The sequence below is a fragment of the Camelus dromedarius genome, chromosome 12 (genome assembly GCF_036321535.1).
Source record: "Camelus dromedarius isolate mCamDro1 chromosome 12, mCamDro1.pat, whole genome shotgun sequence".
NCBI classification, from domain to species: Eukaryota; Metazoa; Chordata; class Mammalia; order Artiodactyla; family Camelidae; genus Camelus; species Camelus dromedarius.
The window spans coordinates 15,589,722-15,607,576 of NC_087447.1; the positions used below are offsets into that span (position 1 = coordinate 15,589,722).

Sequence of the window (17,855 nt, forward strand, 5' to 3'; positions counted from 1 at the left end):
TCCAGTGGAAGACCCTCGGTGATCGGTACCAGGGGTGCGGTGGACGGTAAGGGAAGAGGTGACGGTGGGCAGCCTGCGCCCTCCTCCGCGGGTCTCCCCAAACCCAAGGAGTGGGTGTGGCTCCCCCCAGGGGATGGGGGCTTGGCACACGAGCCGGCCTGCGGAAGGGGTGTCCCAAGCACTGGTGGCTGGGGCGGCGCGGCAAGCGGGAGCCTGCAGGGCGGCGCGGGGAGCGGGAGGGCGAGCGCTGGAGGGGTGGGGAAGAGCAGGGGGCGGGCGGCAGCTGAGGGGCGGGCGGCTTTGGGGAGGTGGAGCCGGGACCGCAGCGCCCGCCGCTCGCTGGCTCTGTAGCCACCGCCGCCGCCGCCGCTCAGGGCTCTGGACGTAGGGCGGGCGGGCGCGCGGTGAGGCTCCGGCGCCTGCGGCTGCTGCTCTTCTCCGGCGCCCCGGGCTGCGGCGCTCGGGGTCCCGACCCCTGGCCCAGCGCCCCTGGGGCCCTCGCGCTCCCGTCCCTGGTCCCGCACCTTGCCCCGGAGGACGTTCTCCGCTGGCCGAGCCGTCCCGGGCTCGCGTCCCCGGGCCATGAAGAGGGGCCCGTGAGGGGCGCGCGGAGGCGGTGGAAGAAGAGGGAGGAGGGAGGAGGCCGAGGAGGAGGGCGCGGGAGGCGGAGGATGCCGCCGCCGCCGCCACCGCCGCCCGCCAGCCCCCGGCGAGCCTGACTCCAGACCCGAGGATGGAGCCGGCGCTGGGCGCTGCAGCGGCTCCCGGTGTGCCCCCGACCAGGTACCGGCCGGGCCCGGCGGGCCCCGGGGCGGGCGGGAGCGGACGCTCGCCGCAGCAGCGGGGAGGGGCGCGGGCGCGGTGGGAGACGCCCCTCGGCTCGGGGACAGTCGCTACCGGCGGTGCGGGGCGGGGGGAGGACAACAGCGTGCTAGGCGCAGGAAGGGGCTTCCCGGGCTGGCGGTGGGTGAGCGCCGCGATCACCCTAGTCCTCCCCGCCCCCATTCGAGGAGGGCAGCAAACTTGAGACGCGCGGCGGCCGCGAGGCGCCGGCTCCCCTCTGCTGCGGAACGCACTCGGGGTCTGCTCGGGGCTCATCGTCCCACAGCCTGCCCGGCTCAGGGCTGCTGAGGCGCCTGGAGACCATGAGGTCCCCACGCTTGCACCAACTTTCCAAACCAGAGCTGCACCCAGAGACAGGGGCTGCCCCCTGCTTCCTGCTCCCAGCCCCTGCTCCGCACCCGCACCAATCACTCTGCGATGAACTAGTCTCCGGGGGGCCGGGGCTGCCAGAAGGTGCCGACCACCCCCACTACTCCCCCAGCCAGAACCACCTTCCTGCTCTTCTTTGGGTAGGACTCGGAGAGCAACCCCCCTCCGGCTCTGGGAACCCACAGTGGCCTTGGCCGAGAAGCTAGGGGTTAAAAGGTAAAATAAGCCCTGATGGTTATCTTAGGGTTGCACTTTGGCCTGATTTGTGATGCCATAGGGTACTCCCTTCCCTATCCTGTACCTGCCCCTTCCCAGGATTAGATTCCTCACCTCTGGTGCAGCTTTTCTCCTGATGGACTTAAACACTGCTCCTAAGCTGGAGGCTTCTAAGAAGGGCTGCCAGGAGTCCAGGTGCCAGAGGACCGGCATAGACATTTGACAGACAGGTGGAGGCAGGAGACAGGGAGCTGGGGTGTCCAGTCAATTGAGCCCAGCATCTTCCGGAGGGCTGACAGAGGCTGGAGGCAGAGGGGACTTGGGATTGGGGGCAGGAGGCAGGCACCCTGGCTGGGAAGGTAGCTGCTCTGGCCAGCCAGAGGAGCTGTAGGTGTAAGAAGCAAGCAGGTGGGGGCCGAGGTACCAATTACCTACTTTAAGGGTGCCTCAACCCCTTGAGGTGGGGCTGGCTGCCTCAGGCAGAGACCTTACCTGGGCAAGCAGTTCCCAGGCTCCAGTCTTTGGCTGCTGGGGACAATCACAGGCATCATCATGACCCTGTTTCTTTTTCAAAGTGCACTCACTGTCATGACTCACACATTGGATTCACCAGGGAGGTATCAAGCCTCCAACCTATTCTCTTCCTCCCCTTCCTGGGTCTTCAGGGAGCTGCTGGGGAAAGGAGGAGGTGGATTTGCCCTTGGGCCTTAGGCCCCCTGAGGGAGGCCAGGAGCCTGGCCCAGCAAACTTTCATTTCCCTGCTGCTATCCTGATCAGGGCAGGTGAGCCACCCTAGGCCAGGCCAGGATAGGGGGGCAAGTGAAATGAAGTCTCTGCTGATGATCTCCCCCAACCCCGCCGAGGCTTTGAAATCATAGCAGCACCTCCCTCCTGGCACATACAGTTAACACCTAACCTCCTCATCTCAAAGCAGAAACATGTTTTCCCCTGAAAATCTAAATTTCCCTCTTTGCTGAGAATTGCAATGCTTTTTGTTAGAGGTTTCCTCTTTAGCATCTGAAGTCAACCTCCTCTTGCAAGACAGCTTCCCTCCTCCCTGGCCCCTCAGCCACCTTTGCAATGTGCAGGCCCCCATCAGGAGGGATGTCGATCCCCCTTACCTCCCTGCCCCCACCCACAGGGCCCTAGTTCCAGAGGAGGGGTGGTACAAATGGTGCTGATATGGGGTATGTGTGTACTGGCTGCACACACACGGAGTTGTACATCTGTGCTCCAATGAGCCTGCAGTGGGGCCCAGATGCTATGCTTTCGCGGGGGTCCAGGCTTGGGCCCCATTGAGTTCCCTTTGCTCACACCTCTGTTCCTCTCCCTTGCCCACTGTGGGTCTCTCTTTACTTTTCCAACTCACTCTGCATTGGTGCGGGGAGGGAGCATTTGATATTCATAATCTGGTTCAGAGAAGGTCCCGAAGCCCTGAGTCACTGTATGGTTTCCATGGAAACAGACTTGTGCGGAGGACTCAGTGTAGCGCGGTGCTGGTGGGGGAGAAGGGAAACATATAGTAAAACCAGGCTCCACAAGTGTGGCAAGAGTTGGACCAACTCCCTTCAAAGGGGCTAAGGAGAGTCTGGGCGAGGCTCTGGGGTCTTTATAGGAAGGGCTGTGTCTCTCCATTCATGGGGTCCTCCCCACCCCCACCAGGAGCCGCTGAGCTCCCCCTGTGGCTCTTGGCAGGTGGCTGCTTCTCCAGTGGGCTTTCTGACTAGGTGCCAAGACTCATGGTTGCCACTGTATGCCTTGGTTTCCTCCTCTGTGAAATGGAGGCAATAAGAGCACTTACCTACCTCACAGGGTTGTTGTCAAGGTCAAACTCGTTAATATGAAGAAGGCAGTCATAGTCATAGTCAGAACGCTGTCATAGTACATGTTCACTAAGTGTCATTATTATTAATGGCTGTTGGAAGGAACTCCCTGGGCAGTGCTTTCACTTGGATCCATCCTCTATACTCAATGGGTGGTCTTGACTTCTGGCAGGGCTGGCCTCCTCTTTGGAAGATCCTCTCCAGCAGCGCCAGTACACCCCCAGCTGGGAACCAGTTATCCATTTCTTCCTCCCACAGAGCTCTTATTTAGGTTGCTGAGGGCTTGAGCGCCATGCTAGGACATCCTGGCTCCTGTTCAGACCCGACCTGTCTAGGAGCCTTGTGGGAACAAATCTTTCAAGTCCAGATGGTTGGGCAGCTTCCTGTCTCAGCCCCCTTGGGATGGGGCCAGAGGTAGAGGGACAGGAGAGGTCCGACTCTGAGGATAGAGAAGGGACTGGACTGGGACAACTTTCCAATCCTGGAGAGGCTGGCTCGCCTGACTGGAGAAGCATCTCCCTCCTGATAATCTGCCAAAGAGGGAATAAGAACTCTCCAGAAAGATAACAGATGCTGGCCTCCTCATCCCTGCAGGTTAGAACCTCTGTTGCTGCAGTGTTCCTAGTATACCCTATGAATCTGGATAGGCTCAGGGCTGCAGCCCGAGCCACCAGCTGACGTGTTCCTGCCCAGTTGGCTGGGAGAGGGGTCTGCCCACTTCTGTTTACCCCAGCAGCACCTGCCTTGGCAGCATCAGGGCAGTGGCTTGAGGACATTCTGGGCACCAAGAATGGCTCAGCCAGTCTCCCTCACCCGCTCGTCTTTCTATTGCTGCTCTCCCCTCCCTGGCCTGCAGACACATCCTCCTCCTCTCTGTGTCACTGTTCCCCTCCTCCCTTCCCATAAGATGGCCTTTAGCTCCAAGTTCCCTAAAGGCACTCCCCGCATCAGTACCAGCTCTCAGAGCTGTGAAGCAGCTCTCCATATCTGTTTGCCCTTTCTTCTATTTTACAGATGGGAAAACTGAAATTCTTGGGGCTTGTCCATTAAAGCCATCACCCAAGCTAACTGTGGCTGCTCTCAGTACCATCCCAGCCCTGGGGATGCCCTTCCCTCTTCCCCGGCTCTCCAGGTAGCCCCAGACGCTGCTGCCCAGCCGCACCTCCTACCCTCCTCCATGCTGACAGTTCCCTGCCAAGGTTCTTCCCCCAGGTCTCTCTGGACCGCTTTGCTGTCCTCATTGGTGTTCACAGCACCTTCCAATTTAATATCCTCTGCAAATTTCATTAACGGACTGTTTACTCCCTCTCTCAGGATCATTAATGAAGATGTTGGATAAGATCTGACCCAACACCGGGTCTTGGCAGCCCTGCCCTGTCTCCAGAGTCTGTACCTCAGCTCCTTACCCTTGGGCTTGCCTCCTCCACTCAGGACCCTTGGGACCTCCCCCCTCTGGCTTTCAGCCCCATGACAAGTGCTTAGGGCCAAGTCTGTTTGAATTAATTTTGTAAGATTACTTGAGGTGCTGTATCAAATGCTTTGCTAAAAATCAAGATATATTACCCTGCCTGTATTTCCTTCATCTACCAGTCTTGTAATTCTATCAAGAAAGCTATCAAGTTTGTCAGGCATGATTTGTTCTTTATAAATCCCCACAGTGCCGCGTGGGGCACAGAGTTCCCACGTTTTCTAAATGTTTAGAGATTCCCTGTTTGTATTTGCTCCTTGATTAGAGCTGGGAGGCTGTGGGCTGGGAGTTGCTGGGAACGCTCATCTCTTCCTCTGGGATGGAGATCACAGCACAGCCCTTCCCTTCTCCACGTCTCCACCGGGGGAAGCAAGTAGTTTAGCACCCACCGAGTCCCCGCAGTGCACTGGGGACCTCAAGCTGGGCACTGAGGGTAGGGCTGGTCAGAGGGCCTGGGATTCTGCTGGCAGATGAAGACGACAGACAGACAAGTCTGATGCTGACATTCCGAGGATATTGAGCTTTGTACCAAGCACTATGCTAGAAGTGTTATGTTTGAGATCTTGTTTAAGCCCCTCACCTGCCCTGGGAAGTAGGTGTGCTCTCTCCTCCCTGGGGACCTGGTAAGGCTGCCCAGGACCCAATGTATGGGTTTCACCCTCTGCTCTGTTGCTCCTAACCACTTAAGGTGTATACATGTAACTGGGGTGGTTCCCAACAAGGGTTCTAGGAGGTCAGAAAGGAAGGAAGGATAGTCTTTAGGGAGAAACTTGGACAGATGAGGACCTTGCTACATATGCACCTCACACACAACACCCCTTAGCCTCAGTCCATTTTATGCTGCCACCACTCAGCTGTGGGAACAAGTCACTTACCCTCTGTGAGCCTCTGTCTCTCACCTGTGAAATGGATCCTCGGTGAGCAGCGGCCATTATGTCTTCTGATGGAGGTCCCTGTCGACGTGGGGGCAGGGATACTAGTCTGACTGTCATGTTATCAGTGAGCAGCTCTCATCCAGGAGATGGAAGACTGATAGTTTGAACCACCTGGCACCCTTGGGACCAGCTGCGGGCTGGTGATAAGTTCTGGGCTTATGGAACAGGGGAGCCCCCTTTGGGCCTTTCCCATTCCAGCCCACTTCAGGCCAGGTGGTAATAAAGACATCCTTCGGTGTCCTCTTGGCTGCAGAGGATTTGGGCATCCCTGCGCTCATCGGCCATGAAACCACCCATTCCCACCTCTACTTGCGTAGCCAGACCTGGAGCCCTGGAATGGGGAGCAGAGTGTGTTTTGGTTACTGCCATCAGGTGGGATGCTGCACCCGGCTTCTCCATATACATTATTTCTTCTAATCCTTGGGATAACCTTCCTTCTGTCATTCAGCTGGGAGGGAGAAGCCCCTGAGAAGCGGTGAGATGGTACATATGCATTTGGTGTCCAGGGGAACCAGGCAGGAGGGGCCATAGGCAGCTCACATCCATCCAGCTGACACTGCAGGGATCTGATCCTTAGATGTGGTCAGTAGGTGTTTGTTGGATGAACCCATGTCTGGGTCTGGGTGAATGCCAAGGTCAGGGTTGGCACCGGTATGTGTGGGGACCCTTGTGGCCACCTTGGCCCTGGCACTCCCTGCCCCTGCCCTTTAGTCTCCAGGTGCTGAGGGTGGCCTGGGGGCTTAAGCTGTGTGGTTAGGGCCAGGGCTGGGGCAGTTCTAGGATCTGAGCTTGAATCCTGGTCCCACTACAGACTAGCTGTGCACTTTGGGACCAGTTCCCTCATTTGCCTGAGCCTCACTGCTCCTCATCCATGAAAAATGGCAAGGGTACCTGCAGTCAGCACCCACTTGATGGGAGCCAGAATGGTGGTCACATCTGGGGGTCCACTCCTGCAGCCCCTTCTTCCTGTGTTATAGCCTCAAGGCTCAGGTGAGCCTCCCCCACACCCAGCCCGCCCTCCCTCATCCCCAGGGACCAGCTGGGCCTTCTGCAGGTGGCTTGAGACTGGAGACTTCAGGATTCAGGGACAGATGGCCCCCCTCTCAGCCTGTCCAGTGGCAGCTGCCTCTGCTTTAGCTCCTGTTGGCTGTTTCCCATCCTTGAAGCTGGGAGGATAGGCTGAAGCCCCAGTATCCAGGGGGCGGGGCCTTGGTACTATTCCGACTCTGGCTGTGGCTGCTGGGTGGGGGAAGGGAGGACAGGAAACTGGGGCTTTTCCGTCCAGTGCCGGTGCAGAAGGGTCCCGCCTACCATAGGCCAGGCTGTGGTAGGACCAGCCTGAGACAGGGAACCAGGCCCTTCTGACTCATCCCTCCCCCGTGAGGAGTCGGCACACTGGGGCCTCGTGCCAGGAGGTCAGTCACTCTCCCCACTGCTGGGGAAAACTTTCCTCAGGTTGGGCCTGGACCCCGCTGATGGACTGGGCCCAGGGCAGGACTGTAGCTAGTCTCTGCAGCTGAACAACAAGCGTCTCCAACAACACAGATGGTGGGAGCTTTGTGGAGAAGTCTGTAGTGTCTGCTTTAACTTCCTTAAACATTTCCAGGCCACTATGGCCTGTCTGTAGGTTAGTGCGGTCCCTAAAAATCATGCTCACTATTCTTCTTAATGAGCGCTGTTCTGTGCCCAGCCCTGTGCTAAGCTTCATTGGCTTCCTGTCTCACAACCCAAGTATTTGAAAGAGTCTGTGATCATCTTTCTCATTTCATCGATAAGGACAACTGAGGCCTGCAGAGGTTAAGTGCCCTGCTCAAGGTCTCGTAGCTTTTAAAGCAGCAGCAGTGGAATTCACACCAGACCTGGCTGGCCCCACCACCCAGCCTGCTTCCTTGCACCCCTGTGGGTAACTTCTCAAGGAGGCCTGAGACACCATGTGTATCCCCAAGGTCATCAAGTGTGGACACTGGAGTGACCTGCTCTAGAGACACCAGGGCTTATAAGAGGCAGCCAAGCAGCTCTGCTGATGGTGTAAAGTTGGTGGACTGTCACTGTCTGGATGCTTGTCTTTGGAACCATGATTGTAAGAACTTACCCCCATTGGCGATGCCCAAAGGATGTACTGGTTCTGCCTGTGGGGGTCTGTGGATAGGCCACAGGGCCCAGGGACCCTAGAGTTTGTACACAAAAACCATGTTTGTGTTGATGCAGATTCTAGGAGAAGGACCATAGACCTCACAGTGTTTCCAATTGAGGGAGCACCACCCCAAAGAGAAAGAAGCACTGGGGCCTCCAGTCTCCCCTGGGTGTCACCAGAACACAGAGGCTAAGATTGGACCCCATCAGATTGCCTCCCCTGGAAGGTTGCACAGGCTGAATTGCATGTTGACATACTGCTCATTTTGAAGGCTGTTCAAGGACACAGTCCTGTGAAACTCGTCCTAGGACTTGTTAGGTATGAGGTCTTAAGGACAGCCGTACATGCTCAGGGCTCTCCAGGAGACCTTTCAGGAGAAATCTTGTGCTGGATTAAATATCAGGAATAGCTGGGTATCTCTTGAGTAGATGCTTTCATCTTTATCTCACAGATCCTATGAAACATGTTAATGAAAGATTTCTCTTTTCCCATTGGCTGCCAGGTAGCTCTGATCTATATGTGTAGCCCAGAAGTGGCTTGGCTGTTGTACACTGACCTGGCTCCTAGTTCTTTCAGATTTTCACACCCTTGTTTTCCCCTTGCCTCATTTTCATCAACTCATTTTCCTTGGGAAGAAAAAACCTTGCTGTTTTATGTGTTTTAGCTTTAACTAAACAAACATCTATGGTAGACCAACGCTGGCTACCGCAGATGCAGGGATTAAGCATTTCCTTTCTGCAAGTTCCATCCCAGAGGCCTGTTTGCCAGCTCCTCCCCCACTGTCCAGTTCCCTCTGCCCCTTGCTCCAGTTCCTGGGACTGTACTGCCTTGGGGTCCCTCCATACTGGCTCCTGAGTCTGGTGAGAAATACAATATTCAGGTTTTATTCCTCTGCTCTTCTTATCTCCCCAGAGCTTGCTGAAAGGAGGAAAAAAGCAGAGAGGGAGAAAAAAGTGGAGAGAGGAGTCATTTCCCCAACTTGGACCTCAGCTGCTCCCTAAAGCCCCAGGCCCCCTTTTGAGGTCTTGCCCTTTTCAACTCCTGCTTTGTCTCAGCAGCACCAGGTGACTGCTGTCCCCTATCTGAGCAAACCGAGACCAGTTCTGGCCGAAAGGTGGTGAATTTCAACGCTGGTGCTTGGGAATGGGGGAGGAGAGATCTGGCTGTCAGTGCCCTGGGGACAGAATAGGAGACACAGTGAGATGCCAGTGCTGAGTTTCAGTGCCCCACCTGGTCATCAGTCGCCCCTCCAGTTCTTGCATGGGGTGGCTTCACTCTGTCCCCAAAGTCAATGAACTCAAACTGAATCAAAACACTCAGTATAAACTGTGCCTTGCTCCCACCCTAGTCTAGCTCCTCCCACCAGGCAGCTACAGTTAACCAGTTCAGTGCAAGATCTTCTGGTCCGTCATAAATATATTCAAATATTTATTTATATGTATACACACAGACAACCCCCCTTAAAAAAATGAGAAATGGCTACATAGCATTGCATGTGTGTTTTCTGGCTCAAGCTTTTTTACTTAATAATACATCTTGGATGATGGTTCCCCATCAGTACTTACACATCTATGGAGCCTTCTCTGATTGGGTCAGTTGAAAAGAAAACCCTAGGGTGGGGAAGGCTCATAATGAAGGGGTTAAGCCTCTAGGGAAGAGAAGGGATGCCCATGGGCAGGTTTTAGGAGGTCTAGGAACCTTCTAATTCTGTGCATAAAGTTGTGGGCACAAATGGATCTTTCCGGGAAGAGGGATTGTGTCTCTCCAAGGGGGTCTGTGACCCAGAAAAGATAAAGAACCATAGCTCTGCGTTGCTTGGGATTTCATAGAGCAGGAGGCAGGGGCTAATGGTGCAGAGGACGGAGCCCCTTGGTTCTTGGGCTCCAGGGCAGCCACGGATCGGGATGGGGTGTGGGCAGGGATGCCAGCCCTATATCTTCTTAGCAGATGACTGGAGCTTTCCCACTCTGGAAGGAGGGTCCCCTGCCTGCAGCGAGGGTGGCCCTGACTCTGAGAGTGGAGTACTGGGCCTTCCAGGGATCAGAGAACCCCAGTGGTCAGAACTGGGAAGCTCTTAGCATCGTTGGATCTGTGGAAAAACCGAGGCACAAAGAGGCTAGGGGGTGAGTCCAAGGTCATCCAGCCAGGGAAACGCAGAGCCTGTGGGCTGCTCCTGCCTGTGACATTCAGTTCAGAGTTCCTTCCCCTGCCAGAGCGGAATGAGGCCAGGAAGCAGAGGCCCTTCAGACGATATAAAGCTGCCTGTTGCTGCTTGCCTCTTGGTCTGTGGGTGAAGAAGAGAGGGTGTAGAGAGCAGAGCCCGCAGGCTGGGCCGGGTGTATCTTCATCACACTTCACTACCTCCTGCAACATCCCCTCCTGCTGCCTGCATCCTCACATCAGGCTGCAGCCAACTAGCCAGGAATTCTGAACACAATAAAGACGTGGTGCTAAGAGGCTGCGCTACAGGATGTGGCCACTAGAGGGAAGCAGGAAAGCCACTGCGGTGGCTCTGCCTGAGAAAGCTCCCAGGGCTGGGAGAGGAGGGAGGAAGGAAGGGGCCGTGGGCTGTGGGCAGAGGCCTGCCTGGCAGAGGTCAGGGCACAGCAGTCAGGGAGAGTGTCTGCTTCCCTGTCAGTCAGTTATCATTTGTTCTGAGGGGCTTCCCTGAGGAAAAGGCAAGCAAGACATTTAATGATGATAATAGTAACACATTTATTGAGTGCTTACTTTATGCTAGGCACCATATTAACTAATTAATCCTCACAACAGGCTTTTGAAAATTATCCCCATTTTGAAGGTGAGAAAACAGAGGCCCAGAGAGACTGAGAAATCTGATCATGAATAGAGCTGGTGCCAGAGCCGATGTCCCAAACACAAGGCTGTGCTCTGTTATATGCCTGGCATGGACTAAATGCTTTAAGTCCTTTAACTCTTACAGCCACTACTACGGTTATACCTACTTTGTGGGTGGGGAAACTGAGGCTCAGAGACAACTGATGAGTCGCCCAGGTCCGTGCACCTGCTAAGTGACAGATCTAGGTGGGTGTGGTTTCATGGCTTGAGCTCTTAGCTGTGAATTATAATTTTCCCAAATGGAGGTGTTTTCCATGCCCCCTATGCCCTAATCTGAAGATGGCTGACACTGAAATCTGAGCTTTCTTTTGGGAATGGGCAAGATCCCTGCCTCCCAAAAGAACTTACAGATTCTGGGCTCCTGTGTCAAAGGTTTGCCTGGATTTTGGTTAACCAGAGATGGAGGGAAGGCATACCAGAGGCTGTGAGAAGCCCAGGGAGGGGCGCTGGGGCTCGCAGCCCAGCTCGGAGGTTAAGGGTATCGAGGAGTCCCTTGCAGTGGCCAAAGCTCCCCTGGGAACAAAGGGGCCTAGCCTCAAGGCCTCTGGTTTCCAGGGCAGATGCCTCCAGCATACCAAGGACCCTTGGCCGGCCCTGGGCCCGGATCTGCCAGGCTGGCAGGAGAGTACGGGCATTTCTAGGAGCGCCTGACTTCCTCCATTTTCCAGTTCCCATGCCCTGACTCTGCCCTCCTGGAGGGACAGGGGGATGGCCTGTGGCTGGGCCTTCATACACATTCCCCTCCTGTGTGTCCAGGCTGTACCTTGTGAATCTGAGTCCTACTTTCTTAGGGATTTATAACACTGAGATGCTTTAGTTACTTATGATTTATTGGCAAAGACAGCAGCTTCCAATCCTGGCCTTACATTTCTTTGGGTAGGGGTAGGGAGGGGACGTGGGGGGAAGAAACTGAAATGGTCTCCTCCCTGAAAGATGCTCCTCTTTAAAGAAAACCTTGGATGAATTTGGCTTTTGGAACTGGAATCCTAGAGTTGAGTGAAAACTCTTTAAGGCTTGTTTCCTGTCTTGGTGGGGACCAAAGGGTGTTGAATGGAGTGGAAGAAGGAGTGGGTCAGGGCGGAGGATTGTGCATAAGCTTTAGAACATACCACCTGGGCTGGAATCCGCTCTACCCCTTACTAGGGGTGTGAGCTTGTGAAACCTCAGTTTCCTAATCTCTAAAATGGGGCTATGAACTCATAGGATTGGCGTGAGGACTAAATGAGCAGATGCTTGTGAAGGGAGCATCTGCCTGGGAGGAACATCTTGGATGCCCTGTAAGTGCTTGTCTTCTTTCATTTTATTTAACCCGTAGGGCCCAGAACAATGGCTGGTTCACGCTAGATAACTAACAGACGCTTGTGAATAAATACAAAGGAAGTACAGCCAAATGAAACCGCATCACAACTGAAGTATGGGCCCCCCCCTAAATAGCTTAAAAATATTACCTTGCACTAATACTGATGGCTTTTCCCTATCTGTTCTCTAAAGGCATTCATGTTTGTCTTGGGACCCTTGGGTAGGGCGGGCCTGCACTTGGCAAAGGAGTCACATTTAATGCAGTGAAGCTGTTCTCTCTGGGTACCTCATGGAACCCTGCTGATGGAGATGGCATCTTCTTCTGCCATGGGGTGAAGCAGAGGTGGGATGGGATGTGGTCAGCACTCTGGTTTTCCTCTGATCACATTGGAAGTTCCCAGGAATCTTGACTCTGCCTTTCCCCTATTTACTGCCACCTGGTGATGTGGTACTGGGTACCACGTGGAGTTCCATACTTAAAACAGGACTCCTGGGCCCCAGAGCCTCAGCTGGCGCACTGCTATCTCAGCCCAGCCTTGGTGCCCCTCCCCAAGCTTCAGCATGTCTCTTCCCCACTAACCTGATGGTGCAAGGGCCACAGCATTGGCCTGAGTCTGACCCAGAGGGATTCGAGTCTCTGCTACTTCATACTTGACCGTGCTTGTTTACTTAGTCTTTGCGCCTTCGTTTCATCATCTCAGCAATGGGAGTGAGGACCCCGGCCTTCCAGAGGGGGCTGTAAGGAATAACGCAGTGTGCAGGGTTGGGTGAGTGCACTGAGCCAGGCAGTGCTGCAGGTTTGTGAACTGAGGACCCACTTGCCTCGCCCCCAAAGGAGTCGTGCCAAGTAGCAGGATGTGGGAAGAATATTCACAAAGCACCAGAGTTCATCCCACCAGCCATGAGCCAGTAGATCAATCAGACCAGACAGCAAAGGGAAGACACATGCTCTGTCTCAGAAACCATCTGAACGTCCCCATCTAATGCCCAGTTCGTCTCACGACAATTCACAAAGGAGCCAGGGACGTTAATTGAATGCATGTTTGCAGGCCAAGTCTGGGTAAGCTGGAGGAACGGTCAGTCATGTCTGTCATGTCTCCGTAGAGGGAGGGAGCAGGGGCTCCGGTGAACCTGCTGGGTGGGGACTAAGCCAGGTGCATTAGTTCAGGCAGCTTTCTCCGCATCTCTGTACCCCGGCTTTCTCGCCTGGTTGATGGAGACAATCCTGGTTTCCATGTAAAGTTCTTGCAAGGAATTAATGAGCTCGCACTGGTAAAGGGTTTAACACTTAATAATACTGAATATGTATTCAGTAGACGCCTCCCAAGATAGCGCTGTGCAATCTTGGTGTTTTAACCTAGAATCTGCAAAGAGCATCAAGGTCAGAAATCCGCCCTGGTCCACTTTTGCTTTGAATTTCAGGTAGCTGTTCTCCTCTCTCCACGTGCTTGGAAGGAGACCTCACTTCCTGGCTGTCCCTTCCTCGCGGTCCTCAGTGTGCGGGCTGTCTTGACTGAGCTGCCATTTCCACCTGGAGGTCTGGGGTGAGTCCCTCACCCTTGCTGACTTCCGCTAAACCCCTTCTTGGGGAATCACTGAATGAGTTGAATTTTAAAGAGTCAGAATGCTCTGTTGATTATAAATGTAGAACCTATCTGGAGTGTGCCCTGGCCCCCTTTTCTGGGATAACTTGGACTCTGTTCTATTGTTGGGCACTATGCACTGTGTCTGGTTGGGTCAGTCTGTCAGCAAAGCTGAACAGAGCTAGCCAGGCTTAGGGGTGTTTGTGGCCAGTGGATTTCTTTGCAGCTCCCTTGGGTAGCAGCTGGGAGGAATGACTCCCTGGGGTGGTTGCCTTTGTGAGGCACCAACTCTCAGTCAGCTGGGCATGCAAGCTCGCCAGCTTCCTGCCCACTGAGGCCTGGTGTGAGCACAGGGACAGTGGCTTGCTAGGAGGGTATGGGTAGGGGGTGGAAGAGGTGGGTGAAGGGGGTGGGATGCAGCCCAGGACCCAGAGGGCAGGACCCATAGGGGATCAGAGATGGCACTGGGTTATCTGGAGCCCTGATTCAGTGAGAGATCTGGGAGAGCTGGCAGGGCCTCCATTGCTCAGGCCTGGGGAGCAGTCTGTTGGGCACAGGACACAGAGGAGAAGGGGTGGGGAGGCTCTGGGAGACCCCACTTCAGAGCCTCCTCTCTGTCTCCTGGCAGTCTGCTGGCCACAGGGCTGCTCTCCAGGCTGTGACTGCTGACTTGGCCAGGAGACCTGGCAGCTGTGGACTCCCCAACTTGGAACAGCCTCTCTTTGGTAAGTATTGGTGCTCTCCCTGCATTCACTCTTGGAGTACCCCCGGGCCTCCCCCAGGGCTGCTAGCTGAGCTGGCCTCTTTTGGGAGTGACTTTCAGATGCTCAGGTTGGCTCCTGGCCTGGGACCTCTGGCACGCCCTCCCCATCCCCCACACTTTCTCCCTTCCTTGAGATGCCCCTTCTTTTTCATCCCTTCCTCTTCTCTCTGCCCCACCTGGGTTCTCTGGGGCCATTGCTGGATCAGTGAGGTCCCTGAGCTCACCTTATGGGCAGAAGGGGGTGAGGGCCTAAGGGTGGAGGCACCTGAGGTCTGGCTGGGGATGGGGGTAGCTGGAGGAGCCGGTTCACTCTGCTGACATGGGGGTCATTTTCCCCAGGGCCTGGACCCCTCCCCGAGGGGCCAGGAGCAAATTCTGGAGGGCGCTGGAGCCTGGAAAGGGATGCTTCTCAGCAGCCCCCGGACCCTATCTCTGCTCTGAGCCAGTTGACTCTTAGAGACTCTATGAGCCCAAAGAGTCCTCATCTGGAAGCTGGTGGCCTGCATCTGTAAATTGGGGGAGGGGGGTCGTACATCTTGACATAGTTATCCATCTTTCCCGGCCCAGTGGGCAAGGGTGAGCAGAGGCTGGCAGCCCACCAACTCATGGTGTACAGGGCTTATTTTCTGCACAGGGGCTGGAGTTAGGAAGCAGCATCTGAATGGACTCTTCTTCCTCCTGGGGGTGGGCAGGAGCTGGAGGAAAGATGGACCACATGGGGAACTGGGTGCCAGCTCACGGGGGTAGAAAAAGATGCAGCTGGGCCCAGGAGATGCTGGCAGGGGGTGATAGACAGTGACGAGGGATGGCTTAAGGTGGGAACTGGTCATTCCCTAAATGTGGGAGTTGGGGGAGTTAAGGTCTTGCACAGTCAGGCCCCACTCAGGACTCAGTTCATGACTGGAGGACCCTGAATTCTGGAGGTTAAACCCCAGGGTACAGGGATGAGTTCGTTTAGTCCCCAGTAGCCCCTAGGAGTCCCTAGAAAATAGTACAGTCTACCACAAGAATCATTTTGGCCTTGGTGCATGGGTGGGCATTGGGGCACGGAGCTGGGGGTACTTCCCCCAGCCAGCTGGGGACCACCTCCTCCAAGGGAGCAAGCCAGTGCCCTGGCTGTGTCAGGCACAGAATCTGGCTGCTCCGTGATGGCTGCCACCTTTGCTTACAGACCTCACATGGTGGAGAAGCAGCCCCATGAAGGTGCCCAGCCATGCAATGTTCCTGGAAGGCCGTCCTCCTCCTTGCCCTGGCCTCCATCGCCATCCAGTACACGGCCATCCGCACCTTCACGGCCAAGTCCTTCCACACCTGCCCTGGGCTGGCCGAGGCCGGGCTGGCGGAGCGGCTGTGCGAGGAGGGCCCCACCTTCGCCTATAACCTCTCCCGCAAGACCCACATCCTCATCCTGGCCACCACGCGCAGTGGCTCCTCCTTCGTGGGCCAGCTCTTTAACCAGCACCTGGACGTCTTCTACCTGTTTGAGCCCCTCTACCACGTCCAGAACACGCTCATACCCCGCTTCACCCAGGGCAAGAGCCCCGCGGACCGGCGGGTCATGCTGGGCGCCAGCCGTGACCTCCTGAGAAGCCTCTACGACTGTGACCTCTACTTCCTGGAGAACTACATCAAGCCTCCGCCTGTCAACCACACCACCGACAGGATCTTCCGCCGTGGGGCCAGCCGGGTACTGTGCTCTCGCCCCGTGTGCGACCCTCCGGGCTCCGCGGATCTGGTCCTGGAGGAGGGGGACTGCGTGCGCAAGTGCGGTCTGCTGAACTTGACGGTGGCCGCGGAGGCCTGTCGGGAGCGCAACCACGTGGCTATCAAGACAGTGCGGGTACCTGAGGTTAACGACTTGCGGGCCCTGGTTGAAGACCCCCGGTTAAACCTCAAGGTCATCCAGCTGGTCCGAGACCCGCGTGGCATCCTGGCTTCCCGCAGCGAGACCTTCCGCGACACGTACCGGCTCTGGCGGCTGTGGTACGGCACCGGGAGGAAGCCCTACAACCTGGACGTGACGCAGCTGACCACTGTGTGCGAGGACTTCTCCAACTCCGTGTCCACCGGCCTTATGCGCCCGCCGTGGCTCAAGGGCAAGTACATGTTGGTGCGCTACGAGGACCTGGCCAGGAACCCCATGAAGAAGACCGAGGAGATCTACGGTTTCCTGGGCATCCCCCTGGACAGCCACGTGGCGCGCTGGATCCAGAACAACACGCAGGGAGACCCCACCTTGGGCAAGCACAAATACGGCACCGTGCGAAACTCGGCGGCCACAGCCGAGAAGTGGCGCTTCCGCCTCTCCTATGACATCGTGGCCTTTGCTCAGAACGCCTGTCAGCGGGTGCTGGCGCAGCTGGGCTATAAGATGGCCACCTCGGAGGAGGAGCTCAAGAACCCCTCCATCAGCCTGGTGGAGGAGCGGGACTTCCGCCCTTTCTCGTGACGAGGGCTTCGTGGGTGGGGGCGAGGGGCACATGGTGTCGGTTTTGATAAAATGGACCGTTTTTAACTGTTGCCTTATTTCCCCTTCACTCTCCCACCCGGTCTTTGTGTCCTACCTGCCCCCCTCCCCTCTTCTGCCTCTCTTTGTCTCTGAAATTTGCACTACGTCTTGGACAGGAATCACTGGGGGCAGAGGGGACGTGAAGTGGGGTCCAGCCCCCACCCCACCCCATTCAGACATGCTGATGTTGGGTCTCTGGTGGACGGTGACAATGTTTACAAGCACCACACTTCTACATTCACATACGCACACACACACACACACACACAAGCACACACACACACACACACACAGGCGCCCACGAGGAGAGATACCCCAAACCACACAACTTCTGAAGCATTTTGAATGGGCGAGTGGTCAGGGTATGGTAGTTTTTGCACTGTCTTACTGCTACAAGGTAAGAGGTTAAAATCAAAAAGGCCACCTCTCTCTAATTTGTGTCTATCCCTCCCCATCCTGCTTCAGTTCCCAATGCCTACTGCCCCCTTTGGAGCAGAGAAACTGCCCCCTCCTGCCTGCCCTTGCCTGCCGGTGAGCAGGTTTTTACTGTGAGGTGAATGTGGACCTTGTTTATTTTTTCCAGTCTGTGGCAATGCTATTTGTCTGTCTGTCTCTGAGTTTTGTGGCTGCCCCGGAACAGTGATGGCTGATAAATGTTATGGGTTTCTGATCGATCTTGGGGTCCATCTGTGATATTTCTCTGTGCCAAAAAGAAAAAAAAAAAAAGAGTGGTTCAGTTTGCTAATGAACATTGAAATGCTTTATCTGTGTTTTCTGTAAATAAAAGAGTGCTGTAATGTCTGGGTGTGATTGTGGGACATTCTGAATGGGCAAGAAACATCTAGACCCCACCAAGGTGTTTCTGGCTTTGGAAGAGGAGAGAGAAGGAGATGGAGGTGGGAATTCAGTGACCAGTCTCTGGCTTTCAGAACTCATGTCACTCTCATCAACCTCAACACAGAGTTCAGGGTTTCATTTCCCCTCAATCAGTTGAGACCAAGCACCTTACAGCCAGGGGTGACCTTCAGAATATTTACCAAGTAGTATGATTTGCTTG

At 55.5% G+C, this 17,855-nt stretch overlaps 1 protein-coding gene across 1 annotated transcript; it reads left to right on the top strand.

Annotated features, from left to right (window-relative positions):
• Positions 1-324: 324 nt before the first annotated feature.
• Positions 325-17,590, top strand: CHST1 (carbohydrate sulfotransferase 1). The gene is made up of 4 exons (XM_031459741.2): positions 325-783; positions 13,366-13,487; positions 14,155-14,251; positions 15,461-17,590. The coding sequence occupies exon 4, from the start codon at positions 15,503-15,505 to the stop codon at positions 16,736-16,738; it is 1,236 nt and encodes a 411-aa protein (XP_031315601.1). The 5' UTR covers positions 325-783; positions 13,366-13,487; positions 14,155-14,251; positions 15,461-15,502; the 3' UTR covers positions 16,739-17,590.
• Positions 17,591-17,855: the final 265 nt, after the last annotated feature.

Excerpts from the sequence above, each read along its gene's own strand:
- CHST1 (XM_031459741.2), top strand. The coding sequence starts at position 15,503 with ATGCAATGTTCCTGGAAGGCCGTCCTCCTCCTTGCCCTGGCCTCCATC.